Source organism: Otolemur garnettii, unplaced genomic scaffold, assembly GCF_000181295.1.
Source record: "Otolemur garnettii isolate 467f Iridium unplaced genomic scaffold, OtoGar3 scaffold00168, whole genome shotgun sequence".
NCBI classification, from domain to species: domain Eukaryota; kingdom Metazoa; phylum Chordata; class Mammalia; order Primates; family Galagidae; genus Otolemur; species Otolemur garnettii.
In genome coordinates this window covers 2,770,413-2,787,858 of record NW_003852563.1, presented here as the reverse complement: position 1 = coordinate 2,787,858, position 17,446 = coordinate 2,770,413, and the positions used below count along the sequence as shown (strand labels likewise).

General features: G+C 32.4%; 1 protein-coding gene across 1 annotated transcript in view; it reads right to left on the bottom strand.

Annotated features, from left to right (window-relative positions):
* The window catches only part of USH2A (usherin), a 775,219-nt gene that overhangs the window by 662,870 nt on the left and 94,903 nt on the right, over positions 1 to 17,446 (bottom strand). The window contains exons 4-8 of the mRNA XM_003800142.1: positions 16,807 to 16,870; positions 14,541 to 14,835; positions 13,424 to 13,608; positions 12,749 to 12,970; positions 11,458 to 11,551 (exon numbers count right to left, since the gene is read on the bottom strand). Coding sequence (XP_003800190.1) covers positions 11,458 to 11,551; positions 12,749 to 12,970; positions 13,424 to 13,608; positions 14,541 to 14,835; positions 16,807 to 16,870 — 860 coding nt within the window. The remainder of the gene's footprint in view (positions 1 to 11,457; positions 11,552 to 12,748; positions 12,971 to 13,423; positions 13,609 to 14,540; positions 14,836 to 16,806; positions 16,871 to 17,446) is intronic.

Here is a 17,446-nt window from a genome sequence, read left to right as displayed (position 1 = left end):
AAAAAAAAATGGATTCCTTATATTGATGCTTTTTATAATACAAATACAGATTTGTATATTTAGAAGCATAATTGCTATATTTTCATTTTTTCAAGTTCCTTTTAAATATAGTCAGTTGACATAAAAGGCATTTGGGTTACTATCTGAATAAAGCTATTTTATATTAGAAATTTTTTTTTGTATTAGAATTGGTGCTACATTAGTAAATTAAAAAGCTTTCATTAGTATTTCTGCATTAAAACTTTTCTATTAAGATTTAAAATGTCTATGATATTTATATTATTTGCTAATTACTAATGGCAGTCTGTATCATTTATTTGCACTAAAGTCTTCTCTATTTATTATAGTAATTAGTGTCTTCCAGGGAATCTTTTTTGAATTTCACAAATGAAGGCCCTTCAATATTTTCAAATACTTGCATCTGTAATCAAGACATAAGGGGTGGACTCTAGTATGGTATTCTACACATAGAAGGCATTTAATAAATATTTGTTGAATGAAAAAAGCTAAAAGACGATCAATCTTCTCAGTAAAATCATAAATGTACATGGTAATCTTGAAGTTAGTAATGGTTATTCCATACTGAATAGTCACATAACTCAGTATTCAGCCGTAGCATGGATACCAAACATAGAAGATATATTCCTGATAGATTAATCAATATTTTTATTATATTTTAGGAAAACTATATTGAAATATTTAAGTTAAACAAATTTATAAATAATAAAGCAGCAAACAATTGTGCTCTTTTATTTACCATCCAAATTAAGACATAGCCACATACATGCCACCCCACTAATAACAATTTAAATTTAACAATATTGCAATCCCTACTTACATGCAAGGGGCAGGCTTCAAGACTCCTAATGGATGACTGAAACTGCAGGTAGAACCAAATCCAATTGCTACCAATCAAAACATGTTTTCTTCCACCCACAAATCTCATACCTTCTTCACTAAGAACTCGTCACCAGCCCCAAGGTTGTCGCCTCTACTGTCTTCTGAACATTTTGCACTTTCTCATTTTACATTTAGATCTATGATATATATTGAATTAATTTTTGTAAAAAGTGTAAAGTTCATGTCTACATTCCTTTTTTTTTTTTTTTTATTCATGAGATGTCATGTTCCAGCATCATTTGGGGGAAAGATCATCCCCCATTGTTGTGCCTTTGCTTCTTTGTCACAATCAGTTTACTCTATTTGTCTAGGTCTATTTCTGAGCTTTCCATTCCATTCCATTAAGCTCTTTGTCTAAACTTTTCCCAGTTCCACAATGTTTTGAATATCATAACTTTACAGTAAATGTTGAAATAGAGTAGTGTCAGTCCTCAACTTTGTTCTTCTTCTTCCATATTGCATTGGCTATTCTGAGACTTTTGTCTCTGCACAGAAAATTTTAGACTCAGTTTGTTGATATCCTTAAAATAACTCACTATTTAGATTGGAATTACATTGACTCTAGAGGTCAAATTTGGAAGAATTTACTCAATTTGATAATATTGAGTCTGTCTATAAACATGGAACATCTCTCTGCTTAGTTCTTCTGATTTCTTTCATTTTAATTTTTCCTCGTATAGATCTTGTACATAGTAGTTTTCCTCATATAGATCTTGCACATATGTATTTTGCTACATTTATACCTATTTATTTGTATTAGTAATAAAGTAAAGGTATTGTGTTTTTAATTTCAAATTTCACTTGTTCATTGCTTGTATATGAGAAATCAACAAGTTTTTATATAGTTATCTTGTATCCCATAACCATGCTAATTACTTATTAGTTGCAAGAATGGTTTTATTTACCATTTCTTTTAGTTTTTCTACACAGATGATCATGTCATCTGCAAACAAGTACAATTTCATTTCTTCTTTATGAATTGCTATATCTTTTATTTCCTTTCCTTATATTAACAAGGACTTCCAAAATATCAAGAAGAAGTGATAAGAGGAAATATCCCTATCTTACTCCTGATTTTAATAGTAAATATTCTAATTTTTCATCATTAAGTATGATATTCATTGTAGATTTTTGTACATATTCTCTATCAAGTGGAAGATGATCTCTCTTACTGCTAGTTTGCTAAAACTTTTTATCCCAAATAGATATTGGATTATGTCAAATAATTTTTCTGCACCTGTTGGTATTATCATGTGATTTTTCATCTTTTCTTGCTAATGTGATGGATTACTCTAGCTGATTTTTGAATATTGAACCAGTCTTGCCTACCTGGGATAAATACTCTTTGTTGTAGTTTATAATTATTTTTCTTCATTGTAGGATTCAATTTTATTTTAAATATTTTGCTAAGGATTTTTGCATTGACTTTATGAAAGGTACTGATGTGTAGCTCCCTTTTGTCTGGTTTTGATATTAATGTAGTATTGGCATTATAGAATGAGTCACAGAGTTATGCCTTGTTTTTTGATCTCTAACACTATGCACACTAACACTATTTTAATACCTTTAGATCACTGACATTCAGAGTAATTACTGATACAATTTGATTAATATCAACTATAATTATTACCATTTTTTATTCATTGCACTTGTTTTGGGTCCTTATTTTTGTCTTCTACCTTTTTTTTCTCTTTTGCCTTTTATGGTATTGAGAAATTTTATGGTTCTATTGTCTTTCCTTTGTTAGTATTCAATTATCTTTGTTATTTTTTTGAGACAGAGTCTCATTTTGTCACACTCAGTAGAGTGCTGTGGCAACACAGCTCACAGCAACTTCAAATCTTGGGCTTAAGCGATTCTCTTGCCTCAGCCTCCCAAGTAGCTGGGACTATAGGCACCTGCCACAGTGCCTGGCTACCTTTGGTTGTAGTTGTCATTGTTATTTAGCTGTCCCGGACTAGATTTGAACCTGCCAGCTCCAGTGTATGTGGCTGGCACCCTAGCCACTTGAGCTACAAACGAAAAACCTCAATTATAATTTTTAAAACTTTTTCAGGGGTTATCCTAGAACTAATAATAAATATTTACAATTAATCCAAGTTGACTTTTAAATAACATTAGTCTACTTATAGAATGGCACACGCACCTAATAATACTGAAGTATTATTTCACTTATACTTATGTTGCCATCATGCAATATATTGTTGCTATAATTATTTTGAATAAGCTCTTATCTACTAGATCAATTATGAATAAGAAAAATAAGTAATTTGTCTTCATTTGTTCTTTCTCTAATGCTCTTCTTTTCTTTACACAGATCTGAGTGTTGTGACCAGTATGTATAATTTTCTCTCTCTGAAGAACTTATTTTAATACTTTTATGAGGCAGATCTACTGGCAATAAGTTCCCTTACTTTTTGTTTAAAGGATAATTTTGCAAGATACAGACATCTAAGTCTGTGTTTTTTATTCTTTCTCAAGATGTATTCTTTCTCCACTTTTCTTACATGCTTTCTGAGAAATAGAATTTAATTCTTATCTTTGCTTATTTCATGGACTAGCTGTCACCCGTCTTCCCTTACAATGTCTTCTTTTAAGATTTTTTTCTTTTATATTGGTTTTCTGCCTTTTGAAGATTATATACCTAGCTGTAGACTCTTTGGGGCTTGGGGTGGGGTTTGTTTGTGGGGTTGGGATGGAGGGAACATCCACACCAACATCCTACTTAGTGTTCCCTGAACTTCCTGGATGTGTGGTTTAGTATCTGACAGGAATTTTAAAAATTCTCAGTCATTAACATTTCAACTATTTCTCCTGTTTCTTCCTCTTCTCCTTCTGGTAACTCTATCGTGCATATTTACTATTTTTGTAGTTGTTCCATAGACTTGGATGTTCTGCTCTTTTTTATTATGTCATTTTTCTCTTTGCCTATTTTTGTAGTTTCTATCTTCATGTCCTAAGGCTCAGAGTTTCTACACTTGATCTTAGCCAAAAGGCCGAGAAGCGATAAGCTCAGAGTTTCTTTTCTCAGTCTACTAATGATCCCATTGAAGGCAATCTCCATTTCTGTTACAGTGGTTTGCTGTGTAGCAGCATTTTTTTTTATTCTTTTTCAGAATTTCCATCTTTCTGCTTGTACTTGTATTACCCATCTGCCTTTACACGTTGTTGACTTTATTTATTAGAGCTCTTAATATGGTAATCATAGTTGTTTTAAGTTCCTCGTCTGATAATTCCAACATCCCTGCTACATCTGAGTCTCTTTCTCATGCTTGCTCTGCATCTTCAAACTGTGTTCTGAGCCTTTAGTCCCTTTTAGTTTTTGCTGAAGTCCAGACATAATGTATCAGGAAAAAGAAACTCTGATAACCTAGGCCTTCCAGGATATGGTGGTAAGATGTGAGGGCAGGGGCAGGGCTCTATAGCTCTATGTTTAGGTTTCAGTTTTTAATGAGCCTGTGTTCAAGGGCTGTGAACCTTACAAACACTTCTTAAGAATTACCCTCCCCCTCCCAAAGTGGAACACAGGAGCTACCGGGGGGCTGAAGTTAGGCTTATCCCTTCCCCTTAAATGCTATTTTAATAATTTTTTAATGGTATCTTGCTACTTTTTATACTCCCCCCATATATGATGATGATCATCATCATTAATACAGTCAATGTTTATCTACATGTATCCACATATTTTCTGGCTTTCTTCCTAACAATCTTGCACATCAGGCCCTTTTTTTCTGGGTATGGTACATTTCTTTGTGAAATATGCCCTCTACAACCTTTTTTAACAAGAGCCTATTGGTGGTAATATTGATAATATTTTAGAGTGAAATCTGTTCTTTTTTTGTTTTTAATTGGTAGTCTGACTACAAATATAATTCTAGGATCCTCTGCCTATCAGAGGTACTACTGCACTGTGTTCTGGCTTCTGCTGTGGCTACTGAGAAATATATTTTCACCAGTTTATTATAAATTCATGTCTTATTATTCATTTTTTTTCTCTGTGGCTACTCTGAGGCTTTACTCTTGGTCTTTGGCGATCATTGGATTTACAATATGTGTATCATACCTACATATGTATTTTGTAGGCTCCTTGAGAATCAGAAGAATCATGTAATACCCTCACTTTGGGTAATTCTTTACTCTTATCCCTTCACATACTATCTCTCATTTTTATTTTCATTATCTCTTTTGGCTCTTCTGTAAGGCTGCCTTAGTTTATCCCCATGCTCATAACTTCTTTCTCATGTTTTTAGCTTACATTTTAAATGTATTTATGTACATACCTATCTTGGGGAAAGAACTAGCACAAGTGTTTTTCAAAGATTAATAATATCACAATGTGTCAGAGAGGAAATAAAATACTTTACCTTGAATCCCTAAATGTACATCAAATATCCACTCAACTCTATATGAATGGCCTGAATGCCAGTTATAGGAAAATGAATTAATTCAATAGTATTACAAAAATTAAGCTATAAAATGAAATATATTTAGAGTAAAATCCTTCTGTGAACTAACAGGGACAAAAAGTAGTGGTAAAGTCTAATGTATAATCTAAATATGACACAAATTAGTCATGATGACTCATACTTTTGGACTTTAGTACTCTAAAGGAACATACTCTCAAAAATAACAAGGAATATTCATTTACATAATAAGCATTGTAGAGTGTGATGTTGGCACAATTCAAATCATTGAGTGATCAGAAAGCTTATTATATAAAATGTTTCAAGCTGGCTGTGGTATTTATAATACTAACAAAAATTTATACTGATAGCTTGATTGTAGTTAATTCATAGGATCCATGATTAATGTTATAAAAGGTTCATAAGTACAGCCAATGAGTAAGAGAAGCATTCATGGTTACCAATAAATTCCTCTGTGAAGGCTTGGCTACCCTTGTAGGTAATGATGTCACAAAATGATGGAAGAATAGCTAAGTAGCCAAAAGTGCCAATGCTTGGCTGAAACACTGATTATTGCATCACTCTTGGCCAAAGCCTTTAAAAGGCCAATGTGACTATTAAAGGAAAATGAAAACTCATAAAAATGCAAGTTTAAACTTATAACACTTTTCTTAAAGCTAGATTCTATCAACACTTGAGCTCTTAGAACAGGTAAATAAAGTACTAAATAAGAGAGTAAGGGAAGTAAAATATATGTTATAGATATGCACTCATATTAGTTAATATATAAATCTAAGCCTCCAACACCTAGCTTATAGCCTGTACCCGTGAGTTTAACATAACACTTTTTGATAATTATAATGAACTTTCTGATCAAGTGGACCAGAGGTACTTTATTGTGATGAGGCTAATAGAACAAGTAGTTATAGATTCATCAAATAAACGGGGCGGGGGAGAGTTAAATAGGATTTCAAAGCCTTTGTACCAAAAGAATACATACTGAATAAATCCATAAAATATATCCATACTGAATAATATCCATGATATTTTAGTACAATCAAAACTAATCTTTAGTAACAGAAAGCAGATTGATGGTTTACTAAGATTGGGAGTTGGAAGCAAGCACTAACTGTGAAAGGGCACAGAAGAATCTTTGGGGAGAAGGAAACATTCTTTGTCTTGATTGGAATGGTGATCATACATACAGGGTACACATCTACCAAAACTCATCAAACTAAACATTTTTAAATGGGAAAATGTTATTGTATGTTTATCATGGTCTTGGACAGTTGATTTAAAAAGAAAAAAACAGTAGTATTGCAAGATATTATTATGGAGAAAACTGGGTAAAGGATACACAACATTTGCTTGTATCATTTCTTATAACTGTATATGAATCTAGAATAATTTCAAAATTAAAACTTTAAAAAAGAACAGTAATTATTTGTTACTGAATAAAATTAATCATTTGAAAAGAACATACGTGTTTTAACTTGTGAGATATGTGATGATTCATGCAAGTTCAACACCATGTACTATTGAACTCACTTTGAAATGCATAACTCTTATGAGAGTTAATAAATAGCATCTAGTCTTTTGGATTTGTTTTGCCCCAGATAAATTCTAAAATGGACCTAGAACATTAATCATTTACTGCTTCAGTCATTCTTGGGAAGAAATGTAACAAGTACCATAAAAATATTTTCTGTTAATGAAATATGCCATTAATTTTTATGATATGTATCATACATTAATGTCAAAGCCTTAAAATTGCCAGTATAACATATGAAAGTTTTCTATTCAAATAATACTGAAGAGAGTCACTGAGTCTCTTTTTTAGATACCACAAACTGTAATGAAATAATTAAGAAAAAGTAAGTATGTGTTTAATTTCATCTTAAGATCACCAAGCTCTTTGATAATAGATTGTCTTGAGTTGTTTACCATTATTTGTTAATTCTTTATTATCATAAAAGAATGGAAGAAATACATACTGGCAATGGAACAAGCTACAGCAGTGGACAGCCAGTCTCACTATACTCAGAGTAACTTGTCATGTATTCCAGCTACTAGAATCTCAATTAATTGGTAAATTTTGGCTTTCTAAGGCTGATAAGTGCTAAAGTCCCTGAAGGCCAGTAGTTGACACAAGCAAGGTCACCAAGATGCCAGGTTGTATCAACAGTCGTGAAAGTGGAGCAAACCAAGGCACTACATTGCTCTCGTTGAGTAACCACTGCCCTGCATCAGCCAGATGTTTAAACAGCAGGAAATGGACAAAGTCTTGGACTGTATTCTGATTAAGAGTAGCCAGAAACTTAAAATAAAAAAGTGAAAAGTCTCATTGGAAATTAAATTAAGAACTGCATAAATACTTTTTCTCACCTTTGGGCTACCTGCTTCTGACATCAGTGCTATAAACAAATGAAAAACATCTCATACAGAGAGTCACCCAGAGTGGCTAAGTGCCTAAATCTGTTCGTGAATTCACCATTCTACTCCTTTCTCTCCACTTCATTCATTTTCACTTCTGCTAAAAACACTTTCTCACAGGACAATTGCTAAGAACTGGCATATTTTCAAGGCTTACATTTTCATCTGTTTGCCAAATGGCAGTAATATAATTCACAAAGCCCTGTTTATTGAGTAATATTATTAATTGTTAGCATAATACTGTGGAATTGAAGACATTTCTTTTTGGATTGTATCCAGGTATTTAAAAAGATTAAGCATTCCAATAGGAAATGAATGACTTACATTAAAACATTATTTTATAAAGTGGAACAATGTGAAAATCATTTGAATAAGCATATTTTCAGACTGTTATAAGACAACTTTTCTGAGACAAATAAGTCTCCACATGTAATCAAATATTTCAAATGATAAAAGGAGAATGTCATGCCTATGAATGGTTTTATAAAATCATTTTTTTATTTTTAATACATTGAAAATATCATAAAAGCAAGAAATCATTCAACTGAACTGTCAGTTGACTTTTTCCCTTCAATGGCTTTTGACAAACTTTGATAAGTAATTTATATTTGGTGCTTTTTAAATTTTTGGATAAATTTGTGAATTATCAAAATATGTTCAGGAGAAAAATAACAAAAGTTTACTTTTGATTTCTTTTTCAAAAGATAATATTTAAATAAGAAGCATTAAAATGTATTCGCAACCTGAATTATAGCTAATTATTTCACTAGTTTGTAAGGCAACAGTCACCACCTGAGACCAAGCCTGAAAATCCCAACTTGACTTCCGAAACCAATCATAAGCCTTCATTCATTTAATGGCTCTATGTTTAAGGGGAAGCATGAAATCATCCAGGAATCATAAAATATCAAACATTTAACTGTGAGCAATTAACAAGAGAAAAATAAAAAATAAGACAGGACCTCAAAAGGAAGTGAGAGAGAAAGAAAGATTAAGACAGACTGACCAGTCAACACAAAACAAAAGAAGCTTAAAAAACCACATAAGAAAGTATTAATCAAAATGTAGTTTGCAAATACTAGATACACGCAGTTCAAGGGCCCTACTAAAATCATTCCAAAACATTTTTTGATTGAGTTGTTAGTACATTTGGGGAGGAAAAGAAAGGTTAATAGAAGTAATCACTGATTACAGAGAAGTGTCTATCTTAAGAGATCAAAGGAAGACCCAAGGAAAAATCAGCATTACTTTAATTTTAAAATCTAAAATAAGTCAAAGTGGTCAAAATTTAAACACACAATTATGGCTTAGTAAAGATGGGATTAAACAAGTTAACCTAATTAATTTCCTTTCTGTGACAATATAAGCCACATAATAGAACATAACTAAAATCAGTCCTTTTGAAAAGATCTTTTTTCATGATATATTCATCAAGTCAAATTCAAAGACACTAGAAATGTTTAAAAAATGATTCCTTTTTAAAAATAATTATTGGTTAGTAGTGAAGACTAAATGTGCAAAATAAAAGACCAACAACATAAAGCAGTGATCTGAAAATAAATTCAAAAGGATATCTACATGTAAATAGGAAAGTTTTAGATAGAGCACACAGAAAAAGAAAGGAGGCCATGACCAAGTCGAAGACTCCTGAATTGAAACTGAGGAGCTAGACTACATTATAACATGCTAGAGGAAGTCTCCATTTTAGATAATATTCTTGCCATTGAACATACATTAACGTTATAGTTGAAAGCAAATTAAATTAAGAATCAAAAGACAGAAATGGAATTCGCCAAAACTTTTGACAGATGTTTCTTAAAAAATCAAGATGTCCTATAATACCCTCAAACAAATTGCACAGAGAAGTAAAGTGACTGACTAAATCCAAGTACAGGGCATAGTCCAAGTTCACAGACCACACATGAATTTATGAGACCATACTATTATCTTAAAAGCTAAAATATATTAACATGCACACTCACATTTCAGTAATAAAGAAGATGCAAACATAACGATTCCACACACTTGTCATGAAAGGAATGTTTTTTAGAATGACAGCATCATATGATGCTGTTCACTGTATTTGCAACCTTATTTTAAATACATATGGTCAAATTATTCTCCAAAAGTATTCTATCGTTGGCAGTCCCACCAATGATGTATAAAAGGCTATATTCTCACGTATCCTAAATATTATCAATCTTTAAACTTTTTTGATAATTTATGAAATTAAAAGCAATATTTGAATCTGATTAAAAACTGAGGTTGGGTTATATTTTATGTATTTACTGAATATTGTCATTTCTTCCATTATAAATTGCTATTCGTTCATGTATTTGCTCTTTTACTGGCTGTTATACTTTTCCTAGTATTTTATCAGTGCTCCTTGTGTCATAGGGATCTTACCTCTTCACCTGTTAACAAGATGGAAATATTTTCTATCAATCCATCGCTGTCACTACACTGTCATAGAGTTAGTCCTTACACCGTACAGAATTTTAAATATTTACATGCCAGAATATTCTGTTAATTTCCTTCATGGCTCCAGATATGTTTGTTTCTGTTTGTATTTCATTTGTTTGGCTTATAAAGACCCTCAACTTTAGATTTAAAAGTATTCTTCTAATCTTCATTTTAATGAATTCATAGTTATTTTTACAGTTAAATATTGATGCTGCATGAATGTCTGTACCTGCCGTGAGGTAGGACTCTGACTTCTTTTTCTTATGTATTGGCATCTGCTGGTCCTACACATTATTTACTTGAGACTCCAGATTATTTGCTTTTGTTATTGGCATGATGCTGCTGCTGCTGAAGCCTCTTTTATCTCAACTATTGCTGATGTTATTGCTAGATACTTCTGACAACAAATATCTCTCAATGTTTTTTCCATTTACCTCTTATGCCTAAAGATTTAGCTAAATATTTATCTTAATTATGAAATTCTCCCTTACAATAATAGACAAACTAAAGCAACATAATTCCTAAGTGATTTTTCTACAGATTTTCAAACTAAGTACTTATAATTCAAATCCATTACTTATAAGTGAGATAAATATAAATACCCCCTACATTTAAAGACATTTGGGGGGATAGATATCTTTGTATAAAGATTCTTAAAATGTAGAAATAAAACCATTTTTTTTTTTGTTTAGTGCCAGACATTAAGATGGCTTAAAAATTATTTTATAAAATATGAAGGCCAACAATGGTGGCTCACATCTATAATTCTAATAATTTATGAGACTAAGGCAAAAGGATCACTTGAAGCCAGGAGTGCAAGACTAGGCTGAGCAATATACCCAAACCCTCATCTCTACAAAAAATGTAAAATATTAGATATATAGGGTGGCATGAGCATATAGTCCCAGCTCGTCTTGTGGCCTATAGGAGGTTGCGCTCTAAGCTATGATGATGCTGCGGCACTCTAACCTGGGCAATAGGCTAGATCATGTTGATGAAACAAAGAAACAGGAAAAGGAAAACCTTAGGATGTGGGTTCACTTGTGATTTCTCTCATTGAGATCATTGTTTAGAAACACAATTTTCAACTTAGTTTTCTCTACAAAAACTCTCTAGAATAACTGACATTTGGTTTCATATCAATTTCTTTTCATAATAAATAAGTTGGACTAGGAGTAAGACCAAAATTAAGTTCATAGAATTTATAATCAACATCACTACTTTTCTTTTAGATTTCCACACATAAAACAGAACTCACGTGAAGTCCTTCAGTGAAGCTTTCTTGAGAGCAGAGGCATCTATATGGCTGGCTTGTTGTGTCACAATTATCAGCATGACCATGGCACTGACATCTGCAAATGTGAGCATTACACACTCCTAAGACACAACACTCAACTGTGTATATACATGGTAGACATAAAGTTCGTGTGCAATTTAAAATACTTCAACATAGTAAATTGCACACGAACTTTATGTCTCCCCTGCATTTAAGGCCTTATGAGTACATACATTGTGTGAATCCAAGAAGGAAGACAGTATGTTTAGTCAGCACGAAAATCAGTTTCTCTTTAATCATGTGAATATTCATAAAAGTTTTGAATTAATCTTGAAGTTATTAGAAGGACTGCCAACACTACCTAAAACACACTATATGGTAAAAGGTAATTTTCAAGCCAACCCCAAAAGGGAAAATGGCCTTTTTTATACTTATTTCAACCATTTACTAAAGGAAAGCATTTATGGAAATAATTTAAAATACACTTGAGAGTATGAAATTTGGAATATATTGCAGAATAAAGTTAATGAATTTCATTTTGTTTGTTCTTTCCAAAGTATTTAGCAGTATTACCTTTTTCATTACACTATTAATTAACAAACAATATTATATGTTGGTATTCTGGTCCATTTTAGAAGATATACTTTATTCACAAAGCATATCATTTCCTTTAGAACAAATAATTCTAAATATAATCTATAAGCACATTTCTATTAATATAGCTGGCTGCCTAGTTTTGTAACTATCATTTTTTTAAAAATACTATATTTCATGTTAATTATTATAAGATATTTATAAATTTCTTAGAATACAACATATCTTTTCTCTAAAGGAAAATAAGTATTCCCCATGGAACTATGATCTGTGATCTTAAGTAGTTCAAGCCTCATACTTAAAAATACTTTCTGGTACTATGGTCACAACTCCAAATCTAGTTTATTCTCTTTGCTTTTAAGAATATTTCAAAATTATGTTACAGAACCAACTAAAATATTTAATAAGTTATTTCCAAGTCAAATTCCAAATATTATAAATTCTAAATCAAATAGTTCTTAGAAATTGAGTCTATGAAAATATATTATTTACAGTGAAGACTCACCAATCTCCCCAAAAAATATTAGTTAGGAAACCATTTCAAAAGGTGAAGCTTGGAATTTGGATTGGTCTAAAATCTAATTTAAAATGTTTTTAAATAAGTGTGACAAAACCTTGTTGAAAATAAAACTTATAATAAAAATTACACTATAATCAAAACCTTGGTGATGAACACTACCTTCCACTAATGGTGATTTCATCCACGGCATAGTATCTGTGTCTGAGGTTGGCAGCGGTCTCAGTTGTATAGTACTGTCCACGGAAATGAAACCTTATTTGCGTGGCTTTTACGAACTCTTGAAGAGATGGGGTATTATAGAAGTCATTGTATCCAGGTCGAAAATTTGGTCCAGGTGTCAGGATGCTAAATGTGACATTGCCACGGGAATATGGAGTGAGACTGTGGGCGAAAGAAATTGGATATTATGAAAATCTACTCATATTTTCCACAAAATAAAATTCATGACTTTGAGAAATTATACTACATGGTATCAGAAAGAGCTTAAATTCTTCATTCTTGGAAAACAAACACATTCCATATATTTCATATGCAAACAATACAGGACCATCACAGAACGCCACATTAAAACACTCCTTGAAGAAAGGATGAAAACTCTATAAATACAGATAACTTGCTAATAATATCAGTGAGATTACAAATATGAGTCACACTAACATCTTTTGCAAGAACTTTAAACATAATATAAAACTCAATTTAGGAAGGAAGCATAGAAGACTATGCCTTAACATAGTTGGTGATAGAGGAAATTCTCTACTAGCCTAATGAGTTAGCTTACTTGTGGGTTATTAGTAACTCATCAGTCTATTATAATTATATGAAAGATATGCATACTTGGAAAGCTGAAGACAGTTGACAGAATCAGGATTTTCCAAATTTCCATTGTTTTTCATTCCAAAAGCACTGCAATTTCTAGCAAAATACTGCCAGTCTTCCCAATCTAAACCATCCTCCTTTTTTCTTTGAATCCATATTTCTGTTGGTTGCAGACTAAAGAACTGAATGATAATATAAAACACCTGAAAATGAATGATAATTATTATAATTGAAGCTTTAAGTTTGATCCATCAGTATAAATCAAATCATGGAATTGTTAGATTAAAATATAATGGATTACTTTCCCATAATTATAATTATCAAATATTTATTGGACATCCAGAAACTGAATAGCCCTATAGTAAAAGCAATATATTCTATAATTGTATATCCATCCCTCTTCTCAAGGATTTTATAAATCAAAGAGCAAATTAATATTGCTTCTTATAAAGACATGAACAAAAAGCGTTACTTTCATGAAATAAATGAAAGTAATTTATATTTCTTTTTAAGTGGTTATTTATAAAATGAACCTCAGTTTTTAATTGTGCTACTTAATAAAAGGAATGTTTTAACATTTCATAAATATCGTTTTAATATAAATCTCTAAAAAATAAGGACCCACATATTATCTTTAAGTTACTTTTATTTCCTATACTAAAACACATTACTTTAGTGAGGTAATGTTCAATTGTCTGGTTCAGCTTTCTCCTTGTAATGAATTGTATCCACAGATAGACATGGCCAAGTACTAACTCTCAACACACCTGCGAATGTGACCTTATTTGAAAATAAGATCTTTGTAAATTGAATTAAGAATGTTAAGATGAGATCATCTTGGATTTAAGGTGGGCCTTATAAGAGAAAGAAGAGGGAGATCTGATGCACACAAAGAAACAAGAAAAGAGGCCATGTGAAAATGAAGGCAGAAATTATAGTTATACTGCCACAACCCACGTGACACCACAAGCCACCAGAAGCTGGAAAAAGAAAGGAAGGATCTTCTTGAGCCTTGGGAGGGAGAATAGTCCTGCCAACTCATGAATAAATCTCTACTGTTTTAAGACATGAAATTTCTGGTAATTTGTTACAACAGCCTCCAGAAATTAATGCATATCCCATTGTTCCTCATTACCTGATACTGTCCATTTTCCAAATCTACTGAAATAGTCACTCCTTGATTAAGCTGGTCAATGTGTGTGAACACACTCGAAACCCATGTAGTACCAACATCATTATCATTAACAAAAGAGAGAGGATGGGCTTCAGGATTTAACCGTAGCACTCTGTCAGTGGTTGTATCTTCTGCATCGTTGGGAATGCAGTATCGTTGCACCCCGGGATGGACCCGAGGGTGGCTGCCAGGGCAGCGGCAATGAGGCTGCACGTGCAATCTGAGCAGATGTCCAGAAAAAACTTCCATAGTCTCTCTGCAGGAGACAGGAGGAGACTGTGAGAACAAACAGCTTAACAGTCACAGAACTTCTTAGAGCTGTCACAAATAAATACCAGTCTTTTAGTGTTTTGGTGAGTGTGCATTTAGCTTTAATAATTTCATTAATGGTACATATAATAAAACTCATTCCTTGTCAAATAAACATTCTCATTCTCTTAAAATATATACCCAAAACAGTATATTTTCAGTGTTAACTTCTTATACAGAGAACCATGCATAGGTCCTGGTCTGATTATCAAGATATGATAATTAAATATCACAATATTTTACTTTGTCTACTGATGATAATATAGAACGATAATATGAATTCAGGTTGTTAAAGTGACTTACCACTGAAAGTGAACAATAATATATTGACAATAATTAGTTATAGTTAATGTCCCTGGTTCATCCACGGAAAAGGAGTAAGAAAGCAACTATCATTTTATGTGCTTCTGTTTTAGGCAAAGGGACCAAGGCCAAGGCCATTTGTCAAGGGTTTCCTGTGACTCATCTGCACAGATCCTGGCATCCTATAAGGCTTCAGAGTCAGATCATATAACAGCTGCCAACAATCAAAGAAGAATGCCAATGCCAGGTAGATATATTTAATTTTCCCATTAAGGGCAAGATACTTGTTCTAGACCTGAATTAGTCATTCTATTTATAGGCATCCTTCCACACAACACCTTCCCAGACATTTCAAGTAGGCCAGCAGCACTAACTGATGCCTCACTGGAGAGGCCAGGCTTCCTCTCTCAGACCCCAGTGGGGCAAAGTCAGGCAGCTCTTCCATTCACTAAATTACATAATATGACACCTTCTTCTTTAAATCTCATTGATATTTTTTAACTGATATCAGGTTTTGAATAGGTCCAAAAGCTGATATCCAGTATAGAATCTTTGCCCCCAAAGAAAAACTTTATTCCCAAAGAATTACTGCAATGTTGCATTTTAGACAAAAGTGATCTAAAAGGAAGTAAGGCTAGTGGCAGAAAATCTTCCCCAAAATTATGTTCCAGCACCACCATACCCTTTGTTGAGGCACCTCTTGGTTATACAGGCTAATAGAAAAGATTATTTCTATTGCTAATGGATCCACCACTGATCAAGCATGAGGTACCCAAGAGCAATGATTCGCAAACTTCCAAGAGCTAGTCTTGTCCTTTGGGAGTTCACCCAACTAATCTATATCATCCCTGAAGAAATATAAATAAACATTCTTCTTTTAGCTTTTTAATGTCATAAATGAGGCCAACTCATCCATACAACAAAATAGTAGGATATCATCAGATCATAAGTTGGGGGAAAAAGCTCAGAGGCCAACCTAAGCAGAATTTTACTCTGACTGCTCTGAAAAGCAAGGAAATCTGTGTGCCTTTAAGGAGCCCTACGAAAAAATTTCCCACTCTTCTCAAGATGAGGAAATACTTCATTAAAGCTAGCCTAAGTCTATATAATTATCTGTTCACCAGAAATAGAAAAATATAAAACAATACTTCAAATACTCATTCTTGATTCCAAGTCTAATAACCTAGTCTCATGAGAATTTCCCATATATCAAAATAATTAATCATTTTCATTGTTCTATATTCTCTAGTAGTTACAAATTCCACAAAGCAATTTAAAAAGGCAGTAGCAGTGTTTTAAGTACTAGAAACTACTTCATATAGATCATTTAAATAAATGTATCCAAAATTCTATAAGTCATTCAAACGTTAAGCTTTTTTAGAGAAAATTCTTTGTAAAGAATTTGATCCACCTCATAAGATGTTACCTAATCGAGTAACATTAGCATATAACAGCCATAGACTAAGCCAAAGCAACCATGGTAAACTTTAATTACGTCATGTTTACCAAATTCTGTAAAGATGAAAAATGTTTTAATCTTCATGGTTCTCTTATTTTAGTGAATTCAACAGTTATCCTTACATTTCTTGAGGTTTAGAATATAACATCTGCTTACCTGTTAGTAAGTGCCACTTGGTATAGTCGAAAATCTTGCATTCTTCCAACAAACTGCTCTAAACCTTCAAAATACAAAATAACACATACATGTATGTACATAAGAAATCTCAAATATCCAGTGATATAACCTTTGAAGCCATAAAGCTTTAAAATATATTTATTTCACTGTCCTTTCGAATTCTCACAGGTCAATCTATATTTTGCTAATTCCACAGGAATAACAACTATAAAAAGATTTATCTTCATCGACATCACAAGACTTAAGTCAAAGTAAATACCTTGGCCAGCTTACTTATCAACCTAAATCATAGATTCCTTTAGAAGTTCTTTCTCAAATAAAATTGCTCTCTAGTTTATAAACCTATAACTCTATTATCTCATCAGTCTCAAATTTGATTATCATCTGCTTCCAATTACAATTTCCAGAGTATTTGCCAGGAGGAACAGTCCTCACTCTCACATCCCACCTGTTCTAGCTCCAAGATCCAGAATCTCTGCTTGAGTCCTCTCCAAACATAGATTAATGCCTGGTCTAGAATATCTCCAATAAATGAGGATAAATTAAAGATCTACAACTCATAGGTTCTGAGTTATTCACAGACATCAACAATATCCTAATTCATTCTCAAAACTTCATC